Here is a 15,067-nt window from a genome sequence, read left to right as displayed (position 1 = left end):
GCTGTCTGCCTCAGGGCTTCGGGGCCTGGCTGTCTGCCTCAGGGCTTCGGGGCCTGGCTGTCTGCCTCAGGGCTTCGGGGCCTGGCTGTCTGCCTCAGGGCTTCGGGGCCTGGCTGTCTGCCTCAGGGCTTCGGGGCCTGGCTGTCTGCCTCAGGGCTTCGGGGCCTGGCTGTCTGCCTCAGGGCTTCGGGGCCTGGCTGTCTGCCTCAGGGCTTCGGGGCCTGGCTGTCTGCCTCAGGGCTTCGGGGCCTGGCTGTCTGCCTCAGGGCTTCGGGGCCTGGCTGTCTGCCTCAGGGCTTCGGGGCCTGGCTGTCTGCCTCAGGGCTCCGGGGCCTGGCTGTCTGCCTCAGGGCTCCGGGGCCTGGCTGTCTGCCTCAGGGCTCCGGGGCCTGGCTGTCTGCCTCAGGGCTCCGGGGCCTGGCTGTCTGCCTCAGGGCTCCGGGGCCTGGCTGTCTGCCTCAGGGCTCCGGGGCCTGGCTGTCTGCCTCAGGGCTCCGGGGCCTGGCTGTCTGCCTCAGGGCTCCGGGGCCTGGCTGTCTGCCTCAGGGCTCCGGGGCCTGGCTGTCTGCCTCAGGGCTCCGGGGCCTGGCTGTCTGCCTCAGGGCTCCGGGGCCTGGCTGTCTGCCTCAGGGCTCCGGGGCCTGGCTGTCTGCCTCAGGGCTTCGGGGCCTGGCTGTCTGCCTCAGGGCTCCGGGGCCTGGCTGTCTGCCTCAGGGCTCCGGGGCCTGGCTGTCTGCCTCAGGGCTCCGGGGCCTGGCTGTCTGCCTCAGGGCTCCGGGGCCTGGCTGTCTGCCTCAGGGCTCCGGGGCCTGGCTGTCTGCCTCAGGGCTCCGGGGCCTGGCTGTCTGCCTCAGGGCTCCGGGGCCTGGCTGTCTGCCTCAGGGCTCCGGGGCCTGGCTGTCTGCCTCAGGGCTCCGGGGCCTGGCTGTCTGCCTCAGGGCTCCGGGGCCTGGCTGTCTGCCTCAGGGCTCCGGGGCCTGGCTGTCTGCCTCAGGGCTCGGGGCCTGGCTGTCTGCCTCAGGGCTCCGGGGCCTGGCTGTCTGCCTCAGGGCTCCGGGGCCTGGCTGTCTGCCTCAGGGCTCCGGGGCCTGGCTGTCTGCCTCAGGGCTCCGGGGCCTGGCTGTCTGCCTCAGGGCTCCGGGGCCTGGCTGTCTGCCTCAGGGCTTCGGGGCCTGGCTGTCTGCCTCAGGGCTTCGGGGCCTGGCTGTCTGCCTCAGGGCTTCGGGGCCTGGCTGTCTGCCTCAGGGCTTCGGGGCCTGGCTGTCTGCCTCAGGGCTTTGGGGCCTGGCTGTCTGCCTCAGGGCTTCGGGGCCTGGCTGTCTGCCTCGCATTGTAACTGTCTGGTTTCTGCTGCTGGGCTTGTCTAGTATGTTTGATCGGCTGGAAGCTTCTGCCACCGCGTCTGCAGGGTTGACGGCTTTTGCCGCCGCGTCTGCAGGGTTGACGGCTTTTGCCGCCGCGTCTGCAGGGTTGACGGCTTTTGCCGCCGCGTCTGCAGGGTTGACGGCTTTTGCCGCCGCGTCTGCAGGGTTGACGGCTTTTGCCGCCGCGTCTGCAGGGTTGACGGCTTTTGCCGCCGCGTCTGCAGGGTTGACGGCTTTTGCCGCCGCGTCTGCAGGGTTGACGGCTTTTGCCGCCGCGTCTGCAGGGTTGACGGCTTTTGCCGCCGCGTCTGCAGGGTTGACGGCTTTTGCCGCCGCGTCTGCAGGGTTGACGGCTTTTGCCGCCGCGTCTGCAGGGTTGACGGCTTTTGCCGCCGCGTCTGCAGGGTTGACGGCTTTTGCCGCCGCGTCTGCAGGGTTGACGGCTTTTGCCGCCGCGTCTGCAGGGTTGACGGCTTCTGCCGTGTCTCCTGACCGCTCATGCAGCAGGGTCTGGACGACTGTTATTGGCTCTGAGTGGATGCCTGTGTCCAGCTGTGTCTGAGGTGCCGCCATGTCTCGGTGGCAGTCTACCATGGGGGCAATGCAGGCAAGGTGAACTAGTTCTTTGACTGTTTGGTTGTCTATTTGTGGTTAAGGGTCTACAATAAGCATAGCACTCCAAGAAAGTCCAATAATGCTCTTGGTGAGGAGTGAGAAGATGGGCTGGTATATGGAAGCCAACAATCTATCCATGAGACAGATTACAGTCAGCATACCTTACAATGGCAGCCTTGTGCACGATGAGACATTCCAAACCAGCTCTCATCTGACTGAGAGCCAGTAAGCCTCAAAGTTACTTCACATCTGTTGGATGGCTTGGGTGGACCTGCGCACCTAGATCAAGATCATTAGGATGACAAAAAGTTTTCTCATTGTCCTAACAAAATATTTAATAACCTTTTCTATACAGTTTTGTCATGTAAAAACGAATTTGCATAAACATGGGCATATGGGAAAGACATGCAAATGAGCAGAATCTGCCTTGTTTTTTAGCTGAAAAACTATTTGCATGGAAAATTTGCGATCTACACTACTCATGAACAGCGCCATCTATTGGTTTCATAGTCTTGACATAAGACTATGAAACCAATAGATGGCGCTTTTCATCTTGTTGGGGCGCTAGTAAGTGGGGCACCCTGCTCAACTAGCCAGATGGATTAGGACAGTTATTCGCCTGGCTTACATCTCTTATGGAAGTTTTCCTGAGAGCACATGCTACTCGTGCAGTCTCTACCGCTTGGGCTGAAAGGGCTAATGTTTCTATTGAACAAATCTGTAAGGTTGCCACGTGGTCTTCTCCTTCTACCTTCGCTATTGGCTTCAACTGAATCCTGTCTCTGATCTTCTATTTGGGAAAAAAGTCTAGAAGTGGTTACTCACCCTTAAGGAAGGGGTTTTCTCTGTAATCTCTCTCTGTGGTGCTGTCATGGGGAAAGGGAAAAATGGTGATTACACTCACCGGTATTCGGATTGTCCAGACCCCACGACAGCTCCCTTCCTTATTCCCTCCCTGGTGTTCGCGGTTCTTGGTTAAGTTTGGTGCTGTCGTGGGGTCTGGAAAACCCGATTATCGGGGAGTGTAATCATAATTTTTCTAGGAGTAATGGCAACGCCCCCATTGCTCCTAGAGGCTCATTTGCATACATGAAAACATCATTTTTTCTCAGCAATGCGGACACATATGAACATGGGACCAACACAGATGCCTCCAGCTGCCAAGCGCACATGTAACAGGTCAGCCAGTGTCATAGGTACAAAACTGCTGACAGATGCCCTTTAAGTATTCTCTACCTAAGTGTTTGGTGTTCCTGTATTTTACGTGTGTCGGCTACATTCTCTTCTTATCTAATGGAGGTAAAAGACCTAAAGGAAACTTTTTTTTCCCCCCCTCTGATTGTTAGGTTTATTGGCCGCCCAGGAGACTACGTCTATATTTTTGGGTCCTTTAGAATGGAGGAGGTACGTACCCCCAGAAATCTACACTCTTTGTACTGCATAGAGCAGGGATCAGCAACCTTCGGCACTCCAGATATGCTGTGAAACTACAACTCCCAGCATGCACACCTATTTGGCTGTTCTTGTAACTCCCATAGAAGTGAAAGGAGGATTCTGGGAGTTGTAGTTTCAGGACAACTGGAGTGTCCGAGGTTGCTGATCCCTGGCATAGAGTCAATAGCTGTTGAGCAGATTGGATCAGGTATGCCCGACAGCTCGAGTGAAATGGCATTGCACAGACAGCTGGTCTGGTCAAGTGGCATCAGCTGAACCTTGCATGCCTTGGCACTGAAGCCACCAAGTGTTACACTGGTTCAATTATGCATTTAGTAGAAGGCGTATATTCTGCATTAGTGTCTATGTAATCATCTGCATGTTCTTTACAGTGCGCCCCTGGTGGTTGTTTAATGGAACTGTGCATCCAGTTGAGCATCATCATGTTGGGGAAGCAGCTGATCCAGAACAATCTTTTCGAGATAGGCATCCCGTGAGTGCACTGGTATCTGATATAAAATCTGTAGGTGTAGTCCACCCCTTATATTCAACGCCTCATACTTCTCCTTCTAGGAAGTTGAAGAAGCTGATCAGATATTTAAAGTCCAGAAGACAGACCTACATGGATGATGAGGACCATGTGAAGAGAAAACAACGTTATGAATTGGATTATGACCTGGAACCTTTTGCTGGACTTACTCCAGAGTATATGGAAATGAGTATGTGAGATAGCTGCCATCATTCCAAATTTACCTCAAAGGAGTTGTCCAAGATTAGAAAATGATGGCTGGTCTCACACCTATCCATGGGGTTGCTTTTCATATTGCAGCTTGGGTCCATAAGGCTGAGCTGCAATACTACATAGAACAGGTGTGATGCAAAATTTTGGAAGACAGCATGTTTTTCTAATTTTGACAACTCCTTGACTCCCATCCCCCCCCCCCCTTCCCCAGATTATAGCCATCTATTTACTGTCTCCTTTCTCTGTAGTCATCCAGTTTGGATTTGTCACCTTGTTTGTTGCCTCCTTCCCTTTGGCTCCTTTGTTTGCCTTGCTGAACAACATCATCGAAATAAGACTGGACGCCAAGAAATTTGTCACCGAGCTCAGACGACCGGTGGCTGTCAGAGCAAAGGACATTGGTAAGAACAATGGCCTGGTGAGGGACATCTACTCAAGTGTTTATACCACAATGGTGGTGTAAAAAAGGTATAAATTGTGGCACACGCCATAATTTGCAGATTTTCAAGATTCTCATCACTTTATAAAGAGGGATGAGGCTTTCCGTGGCCCACCGGATTTACTATACCTTGTGCCAGGATCTGACGTAAGTAATAGCTGAAGTATGTGCCAGCCACTGGCTAGCGTAGACTTCAGTTTCTGTTCAGCATTTCACTCCGGTTCAGAGGGATCAAGACTGGTATATGGGAACGCTTGTTTTTCATTAGCATATGTCAGCAGGGGTGGTCTGACCATAGACCCTACAGGGAAATTTCCCGGTGGGCCGATGCCCAGGGGGCTGCCTGAGCTGTCCTCATGGGTGAGCTGGGTGTATAAGATCTGATGCTAGGAGCATCAGGTACTTATACTGTGGCAGTATTTTGTGCTGCACTGTGGTATTTGCTTCTACTGAGGCAGTATATTGTGCTGCACTCAGGGGTGCATCTAGCCTTTCTGCTGCCTGAGGCAAAAACTGCCCCTCCCTCCCCAATACCAATTTCTTAACCTAACCACTTCCCTTCAGCTGCCCCTCTCTTGCCCCTACCTGGTGCTGCCCGAGGTGATCGCCTCATTGGAGGTGCACCCCTGGCTGCACTGGGCTACTTCTTTCTCCTGGGGCGGAATTTTCTGCAGCACTAGTTTTGCAGGCCCCACCTACCTCTGTTGTCCCTGCCTTCTGTCAGTTTGGGCCCGCCTACAACAGGGGGACGATTTATTTAATTTTTTTATTTATTTTTTCCAGGGCCACTTTACGTTCCCAGTCCACCCATGTGTGTCAGTAACCACCAGTCACACCCCAGCTGTCAGTTTTGCAGTGCAGGAAGTTTTTACACCCATGCTCATCGAAAACTGGCACCAATCAGTGATAATATTTGGGGTGCTTCTTCCAGAAACAGGGTCATAGCTATTCGGGGGGGCAGATGTTGCAGTTGCACCTGAACCCCGGTGCACAAGAGGGCGCAAAGACTCCTTTGCCAGACACTAATATTATAAATGGCACATGGTAGCTGGGGACCCTGGTAAAGATTTTGCAATGGGAAAATTCAAGTTACGAAAATTTTAAAAATAACAAATTGGCAAAAAAAAAATATCTATTTTAACAAAAGAGAACTAAAGATCTCAAAATAGGTGCACCAGTTTTGTTATTGGCAGGCACTGTACTAGTGCAACATAGTGGCCTATATGTCTGACAACCATAACGTGGTGCCAGGAGGAGACATGGGTCTATAGTGTGCCACTAGAAAGTATTATGTAGTGTTTTGTTTTGTTTTTTTTGTTTTTTTTTAACCAATTTGCAGAAATGTCATAAAAAGTCAAAAAGACCCGACTGGCTGGAGAAACATGATAACCAGACAAGGCGCCAAGCAGCGAGCAGGACAATGATTAGCCGGCAGATCTCGGTTTTATCTGTGTCCTGCAGGACCGGTGCCGTTGAGTTGAGACTGGTGCCCATCCTGGAGATGGCACAAGCATGTTGATGACAATGCGAGGGGTGGCTATTTTATGGAGATGCTGTAGCTACTGTTGTTATTGCAGCATCACTTGTACCCGTCCCCCTTTTTTTTTGCTCTTCCTAAAGTTGGAGGAATGTATTACCCCCCTTCGACTCTTTACCAACCCCCCATTCAGATGACTGGAATCAGATTTTCCATTTTTGCAACAAAATCTTCACTTGAATCCAGCTGGAAAGTGTAAAGCAAGATATGCAGGAGAACGTTCCTGTCCGTCGGCCGTGCCTCTGACATGGAGTAAACTACACGCAGCTTTTTACATAACTTGTACCCGTGGCTATTATTAATAAAGTGTAACGTTATCAGGCAGGATCTCGTTCTGCAAGTTCATCTTTGGTTCTCCAGGATCTGCTGTGTTTGATCAAACCTAGCTTTCGTCAGTGGTGTTATAGAGACCTTCTATTAACTCCTCTTTCTCCAGACTTTGCCACATAAGGTCTGGCAATATGTCTTGACTCGATACAAGGGCCTACTGTAGGTTTTCTTCTCCATTCCAGCATCAGACAGAGGTCTACCACTAGGTGAAAGGAAGACCCTTTGAACTACCTAACCAAAATGTAACCTGTATTGATGTGATCATGCAAATATTACTAAATCTAACAGCACTTTTGCTACTCTGAGCATGATACAAGCTTGCAAAGTGTTTTTCTTTCCATCAATATTGGTTTAAAAGTCTGTGCTGCTGAAATGTATACTATGTGGTTTAGAATCTGCTTAAACATGATAAAAATGATGAAAATCGTGCCGTCTGCAGCCACCACTAGAGGGAGCTTTAGGTGTTTGCTACATTTAAATTCAATAGTCAAACCGTATGCAATAAACACTTGAGCTCCCCCTAGTGGTGGAAGCTGGAAGCCAGAATTGTATCATTTGGGATTTGGAGCTCTATACGAGAAAAACAGAGCTATGTAAATGTAGGTCTTAGGAATAAGTTAATGTTTTTATTTTGTATGGAAATATTATTGTTCAATAAAAAGGAAAAATGTAGTTGATGTAGCTGAGATTGGTAACTGCTGCACTGTTTCTTTTCAGGCATTTGGTATAATATTCTGCGAGGCATTGGGAAGCTTGCAGTTATAATAAACGTAAGTGATGTCACGTCAAGTGAAAATATTTGTCAAAGTTGGTGCACCAGCAATGCAATGTACCACTTACATTAAAGCGGTTTTCCGATTTTCGTGATATTGAGGACCTATTCTTAGGATTTACTTGAATGGGATCTGAGCTGCAGTACCCCGACACGTCCAGTACCTAGTGGACAGAGCTGTCTGCTTGTGGCTTGGTCTACTTTGTTGTTTCTGGTGCTTGCAGCTGCAGAGGACAGCTAATTGGTGAAGGTGTTGGTTGCCATACACCCTCAAATCTGATGACCTAGAGCAGGCATGCTCAACCTGCGGCCCTCCAGCTGTTGTAAAACTACAACTCCCACAATGCCCTGCTGTAGGCTGATGGCTATAGGCTGTTTGGGCATGCTGGGAGTTGTAGTTTTGCAACAGCTGGAGAGCCGTAGGTTGAGCATGCCTGACCTAGAGTGAGGACAGGTTATCAAGATCTTGAACAGGATAACTCCTCTAAATTGCAAAGATAATCTGAAGTGCCCCTCCCCGGGGTAGCCATGATTCCAGTGTCAACTTGAAACCTAGTTCACAATTTTATGCCCAGGGCTAAATTATGCCATGGCCAAAAGGGGCACCATGCTGTCCACACCTAACGTTTCATCATAGCACCACCTGTGGTGGTATTCAGGATACATATAGATATATGTATGTATGATCACTACTGCTGGATTGTTAAATGTTCACTCTTTGGCGGTATTATGGAGGTGCTGGAGCAGAATTACATTCCATCTTCCCAAAAGACCTTGCTCTGGACATGATGCCTTTCTCCTAAGGACATGCAGGTTTTCATTCACTGACTGCACACACACACACATGCTGGGGTATTGAAACACACAGTATCTCACGGAGGTAGTCAGGTTTTCAGCATGTTCTAAACAACAAACTAGTGCAATCTGTCCATATTGGGGCATCCAGTTACTAATCAGAAATAGGAGTCCCATGGTTTCTACATGAAGCATCTCCTCTTGGAGTCTCCTCTTTCTCTAGACATTCATAAATATCCCAATATCGCTTTCAGGTGTTCCCATACCACAGATACATTTTCATAGCCAAAGACGCCATCTGTGCTGCTACCCCCTGATATATGCAGTGACCGGGTTTCAGGTGGCCCCGGCACTACACTGGGTCCCCGGACACCGTTGAGGTGGCACCAGGAGTTGCTGATCTCTGGAGGGGATGGTAAGGCACTCCAATAGGAAATAAGTCTAGAGAGTCAGGGTCTTCAGTAAACTAGTGTGCTTCTTTACTGGAGTAACTCAAGTGCAAAACAATACGGGCAGTGCACTCCAGAGAAGTCACTCCAGTGTGCTACCTTGGGAGAAGAAGTCTTTTGTGCTGAGGAAAGCTCTTGGCTAACTCTCAGAAGGCTGGTACAGTCGCCAAAGGTCTGGTGTCCCAGGACCTGTGGCTGGGCCTATGGTTAAAGGGCTGTTGAACAAGGGTCACTGTGAGAAGATGAATTGGCAGGTCTTTCCAGGATTTTTATATTGATGGCCTATCCTCAGGTTAGGCCATCAATATCTGATCGCCGGGGGTCTGATTTGCAATGTAGCTTACAACAAGTTATACTAAACTCGTCAGGACTTTGGAGACACTGCGCTTCTCCTGCTAAACCCTGCCTTTTTTTTTTTTTTTAAATGATGAGAGATGCAGAAAACCACAAAATGCCCAAATACTTACACAATTTTTGTACAGCAGAAAACGGTCATACATCCTATGATAAATCTCCCCAATGTTTTCTAGGGCATTTCCGAATCAAACATAGCTATTTGTAACCAGGGAGCTTGTCGGCATCTACTGTGGTCATGGTTTGGGCAGCCCGACAGCCTCTACAGTGGGGAATTTATGGGATGAGATTTCCTCTGGGGTTTCGCAAGTTTATCCATTTCCTTTTTACCTAAAACCGCATGAATCTAAGTCACCTGGTTACTGGTTGGTTCCATGGCGTTCACTTTCTATTGCTTCCATCTAAATCTTAAAGGGCTTGTCCACTTTGGATCTCCCACCCACATGCTGATGATCATAGAGTTTCATGTTGCTGGGACCTTCAGAGATCAGTTGCAATCTACTTGTGTGCAAGTGTTTTAATTTACCTGCAGCGCCACCACATGGGGAAATGAGGCATTACACACTGTCCATTGGAATCCATTCATACAGGATTTCTGTACCAAAAGTGCATGACTGGTACTGAATTATTTCCATCCATATGTTAGTGTAAACCTACCCAGTGGCATAACCATAAGCCTGGGAGGACCCAAAGATCTTTGCCCCAAGCTTATTACAGTTTTTGCATTGGGATCCAGTTTTCCTACTGAAACATTTTTGACATTTTCATGATCCAAATGTGTGTAAAGCGTTAATTTTGCCATTTGATTAATGCATCTCATTTGTCATTACCACTCAGGCCTTTGTGATCTCATTCACCTCTGACTTCATTCCACGCCTCGTGTACCTGTACATGTACAGTCCAGACGGCACCATGCATGGCTTTCTCAACAACACACTTGCCTACTTTAATGTCAGTGACTTTAAACCTGGTACCGCGCCAAACATTGACCAGGACATAGGATACCCGGTGGAGATCTGCAGGTAGCCATGCTGTGACCCTTGCTATGTTCTGCCTCCTCTGCCCTCCCTGTGCACCAGATGCATCTTACTGAACGGCGATCTTTTCTTCTCCAGGTACAAAGATTACAGGGAAGTTCCATGGTCTGAGAATAAATACGATATCACAAAGGAATTCTGGGCCGTTCTGGCTGCAAGATTGGCCTTTGTCATTGTTTTTCAGGTAGGTTTGAGACATAGCAGCAGATTCATTGTTTTCCTGGTATGATTCCAGCAAAAATGTGTTATTTGTGGACAAAGGCTTATGAAGGACATTTCATAGGATTTTTTTTTAAACTAGTACTTTAGTAAGTAGTCTGTCTGCTGCAGGTGCAATGCTATATATTTTTTATATTATTTTTTTTGTCCAAATAGTCCCCTCAATTGCACCGCCTTGCACCCAATATGCTAATTAATGCAAACGGTACAGAGGGGAGGAGTCCTGAGCTCTCGTCAGTGGACATCTCCTTCTCCCTGACTGTGACGCTGTCCAACCGCCCCACAGCCAGGGAGAAGACGAGCTGTTCTTGTGAGATTTGGTACATGCACATAACTTGGCTAAGACTGCCAGTGTTGACTGTTGGTTGTCTATACACAACCATTTGGGATGCACAGTACATCAGGAAATAAGTGATTTTAACATTAAAGGCTTTCTGTCACCTGTAAAATGGGTATTAACCTGGCTAATGTCAGCTGAACATAACTATATTAGTGCCTTTATTGAGAAAAAACAAACTTTTATAATATGCAAATTAGCCTCTAGGAGCAGGGGAGGGGGGGCGTTGCACCTGCTCCTAGAGGCTCCGTTTGCCCACCTCTTTTCACGCCTTTCTTCTCTTGATTGACAGGGCCAGGACCAGGGCAGCGCTGCTCTCCTTCCGCCGGCCCGGTCTGCAGTGTAAATCTCGCGCCGTTCAGTATTCGGCGCAGGCGCAGTGGGGGAAGGACGCTCAGTGGCTGCTGGCTTCCTCACTGCGCCTGCGCCGAATACTGAACAGTGCGAGATTTACACTGCAGACAGGGCCGGCGGGAGGAGAGCAGCGCTGCCCTGGTCCTGGCCCTGTCAATCAAGAGAAGAAAGGCGTGAAAAGAGGTGGGCAAACAGAGCCTCTAGGAGCAGGTGCAACGCCCCCCCTACCCTGCTCCTAGAGGCTAAGTTGCATATTATAAAAGTTCTTTTTTCTCAATAAAGGCTTCAGGCAGTGAGATGGCACTAATATAGTTATGTTCAGATGACATTAGCACATCGCTAGTGTCAGCCAGCTTAATACCCATTTTTCAGGTGACAGAAACCCTTTAAATCACAACATTTGACTTCTTGAAAGACAAACTTTTAGCAATGATGCGCTGGTTCACTGTGCAAGCAGGTCCTCCATATAAGCAGATAAGAGTAAAAAAAAGTTTTTTTTAACTGATGGGACAACCCCCTTTTAAATGATTTTTTTGGACACTGTGTGACAATATCTCATCTCACTTCGCTCTTCTTCGGTTGCAGAATCTGGTCATGTTCATGAGCGACTTTGTCGACTGGATAATCCCAGACATTCCCAAAGACATCAGTGAACAGATCCACAGGGAGAAAGTCTTAATGGTTGAGGTGTTCTTGAAGGAAGAGCAGGGAAAATTGCAAATGCTGGAAACCTGGAAGGAACACCATGATAAGAAAAAAGTTGAAAACTGCAACAACCAAAGCCCCAGTCGCTCCCGCTGCAACACGGGGAGCACAACCTCGGCGTACTCTCAGCGTGTGGACGTGTAGAATAAACCGCCTGGGGGACACGTTGTTTGGGCATTCATTCCACTTACAGAAAGGTCATCCAAGGTTTGACTCTTGAGCATTTACCAGCTCTTGTCTGTGCACCCCATCTTGGCTCCCGGCTCGTGTGGCCAGAGGACCGCGCTCCTTGGGGACGAGCAGTGCAGCAGGGGATTTCCTGACCGGCTTGATGACTTCAGTGTCGCCACTGGCATCTGCATGTTGTACAGTAGCAGTAGAATGTATTTCCTCTGTCTTGGGTATATTGTGCCTTCTGGCTGGGTCACTTGCAGAACATTTTCAGCTTTCTTTGCAGAGACTTGCAGACTTTTATTTTAAGTTGGACTTGGATGGGACTTCACGGATCTCTGACGGACAGCTCGTTGCTGACATTCCTCCTGAGTAATCTGTGAATCTGGCGGAGTCTCCTAAAAAAAAAAAAAATAGATAAGACTCTCGGGGTTCTCCTTTTTATAGCCAAATTTGACATTGTCCTTGGTGAGATGCTCGTTTTGTGGCACCCAATTCTATGGAGAAGCATTTCCTTAATGTTCTGGACTGGCACCTATCGCAGAGATGATATTTTTTTAGACACTACCTATGCAATGTAAAGACGCCCCTTTTTCTTTATGTGAAACTTTTATAATCTATTTATTGATTCAAAGTTTATTGTCAAACTGATCTATTCCTGTTTGTCAACTACCATTTACGACGACGATCGTCCCTGGTTTAACCTATGATGTGCTATGGATTGTGATTAGTGCTTCCTGGTAGCTTCTGAGGTTTATTTCTAGGAAATATGGGTAACACGACATTTTGTAATGATTCTTTTTCCTATTGGTTTTGTAAGCGGTTCTCAGTCCATCCCTGAGGTGGTAATGCATGTGTTCCAGATGTCTTGAAGGTCACCAGTTAGGCTCACCGAAAGTTTTCCCTTAGAGTCATCGCATACATAGTGAGCCCAATTATCTATCATGATCTACCATACCAGGCCACGAAACCTCTTGTACATCACTGGAGGATGGCCAAAATTTGGTTCCATCCACTCAATGGCTGCCCCACCACCTGCAGATTAGGAGTACACATCACATATACTGTATTGTCCAGAACTTCAAGGTCCCAAAAAACAGTATAAAAAACCTACAGTTGTGATGGTCTCCTCCCTGGAGTTTCATACAAGGGTTTTGAGGATCTTTAATGAAGAGCAGCTGTATAGCTGGCTATACAGGGCTGTACCATACATTTCGGCCACCTAGTTAGAAGCATAGAGTAGATATAGCAAGGTCTCGAGGGATTTTTTGGGTCCCTGGCAGCAGACGGTGCCCTTCATCCTTGTATTGTTCTCCCCAGTCTTTGTCTTCCCATAGTTGGATCTCCTTATATTCGACATTAGATCGGGTGGGGGTGGTATGAAAAGTGGTAATGTTATGCAGAATAAACGACCTCTCAATAGTATATAAAAAAATAAAAATCGCATTAATTTACTATTCATCCAGACTTTCCATTGGATCTCCATTACATCTGAAGAATGTCTCAAGCCTGGACCACAGAAGCATGGTTGTCTCCTGGCCATAGGTTGTGCGTGGTATTGCTGATTGGTCCTGTTCACATCAGTAGGAGCTGAGCTGCCATACCAGACACAACCCATAGACCGGTGTGGTACTGTTTGTAGAAGAAAGCAGCCATGTTTTTGTAGTTGGAGGTATGTATTGACTGGGCAAGACCTCCGGTTGTATAATGAATGTAAACCAGTAGCAGTACAGTTGATGTCCAGAAGACTCCATACCACAATGCAATGGTGGATCTCCAGAAGAACAATCCTACCACTCTAAGGTTTTGGGACGCGCTTCGTGGTCCTTATCCTTGGGACTTAACTCTTGGTGCTCACACCGTCCAGTGTCCTATAAACCACGACATTCCTGTATAATTGTGTAACCACCGGCCATGTACACCGATGACTGCTGTGGGAGAAGGATGGCATCGCATAAGCATGAATGTAAATGATTACTGACCTTCTGTATAAAGCAAGGTGGCACCTTGTCATTAGTCAAGTTCCTTAAGTGTTGAGTGTGCGTGTTTTTTTTAAAGAAAGGTTGTAAATCTATATAAATCTATTCGATCCTATTCATAATAAAGTAAATATACAATTCTACTAGAATACGTCTGCGGCTCTTCTTCTTTCTGGAGAAATGGACCCTGTAGGGAAGGCAAAAGAGGCGATGGGTTCTATAGGGAGACCTTGTGCTGTGGGAACTATAGACCGAGACCAAGCAATTGCTGTTGGGTCCTTGGGTTAAAGAGGACCTGTCCCCTCTCCTGACATGTCTGCGTTATTAAAGGGGTTGTCTAACTTCAGTAAGTGACATTTATCATGTGGAGAAAACTAATACAAAGCACTTACTAATGTATTGTGATTGTCCATATTGCCTCCTTTGCTGGCTAGACGAATTTTTCCATCACATTATACACTGCTCATTTCCATGGTCACGACCACCCTGCAATCCATCAGTGGTGGTCGTGCTAGCACACTATAGGAAAAAGCGCCAGCCTGTCTGGTGGCTGAGACCGTGGGAGCTCCTATAGTGTGCAAGCACGACCACCACTGATGGATTGCAGGGTGGTCTGTAACCATGGAAATGAGCAGTGTATAATATGATGGAAAAATGAATCCAGCCAGCAAAGGAAGCAATATGGACAATCACAATACAATAGCAATTTCCTTATATTAACTTTCTCTACATGATAAATGTCACTTACGGAAGTGAGAGAACCCCTTTAACTACTTGTATTTCCCATGTACTAACCATTCTGGAGCCTCTATTCTTATGACTAAGTTCTGCAATTCCTCTATTATTTCTGTTACAAGTTTACAAATTGCCAGCAGTCTGCAGTAAAGGTACTGTTGGGTGTTACCAATTGTCTGTACCTTTACTGCAAGCTGCTGGCCATGCAGTCATAAACTTTTAGTAGAAATAATAGAGGAACAGCAATAAGAATAGAGGCTCCAGAATTGTTATTACATGGGCAATGCAAGTAGTTACTAAAACGGACATGTCAGGGGAGGGGTCCTCTTTAAAGTTCCACACCCATCTTTGCTAACATTGTAAGCCCCATAGGGAGAGCATATTCCCAACACCCAAAAAAAAAGGTTGGTCAGGGTTAGTATAACGTGGGTAATCCCTTCCAAAGCAGCGCCGCACCTGTCCATAGGTTGGGTCCGGTATTGCAACTCTGTTCCAATCACTTCAATAGAACTGAGCTGCGATACCAGATGCAAACCACAGACTGGTGAGGTAGGGCTTATAAAAGAAAGCAGACATATTTTTTTTTTTAATAAGTGGGCACAGTCAAACTGGGATGGGCCCCGTCTCATGGGTTGCCTCTATGGTACATGCACCCCCGACATACCGGAGATATCATCAATACCGTCTAGTAAACTATTA

The 15,067-nt window shown here is 47.8% G+C and overlaps 1 protein-coding gene across 5 annotated transcripts in view; it reads left to right on the top strand.

Moving 5' to 3' along the window:
- The window catches only part of ANO1 (anoctamin 1), a 169,164-nt gene extending 157,096 nt beyond the window's left edge, over positions 1-12,068 (top strand). For all 5 annotated transcript variants that reach the window (XM_040409086.1, XM_040409085.1, XM_040409088.1 and 2 more), the window contains 8 exons: positions 3,326-3,383; positions 3,806-3,906; positions 3,987-4,132; positions 4,404-4,556; positions 7,179-7,231; positions 9,669-9,853; positions 9,947-10,052; positions 11,364-12,068. In XM_040409086.1, coding sequence (XP_040265020.1) covers positions 3,326-3,383; positions 3,806-3,906; positions 3,987-4,132; positions 4,404-4,556; positions 7,179-7,231; positions 9,669-9,853; positions 9,947-10,052; positions 11,364-11,627 — 1,066 coding nt within the window. In that variant the 3' untranslated portion in view covers positions 11,628-12,068. The remainder of the gene's footprint in view (positions 1-3,325; positions 3,384-3,805; positions 3,907-3,986; positions 4,133-4,403; positions 4,557-7,178; positions 7,232-9,668; positions 9,854-9,946; positions 10,053-11,363) is intronic.
- Positions 12,069-15,067: the final 2,999 nt, after the last annotated feature.

This window comes from Bufo bufo, chromosome 10 (assembly GCF_905171765.1).
Source record: "Bufo bufo chromosome 10, aBufBuf1.1, whole genome shotgun sequence".
NCBI lineage: Eukaryota > Metazoa > Chordata > Amphibia > Anura > Bufonidae > Bufo > Bufo bufo.
The sequence above is the reverse complement of the archived record's forward strand: the minus strand, read 5'-3'. Positions and strand labels throughout refer to the sequence as shown.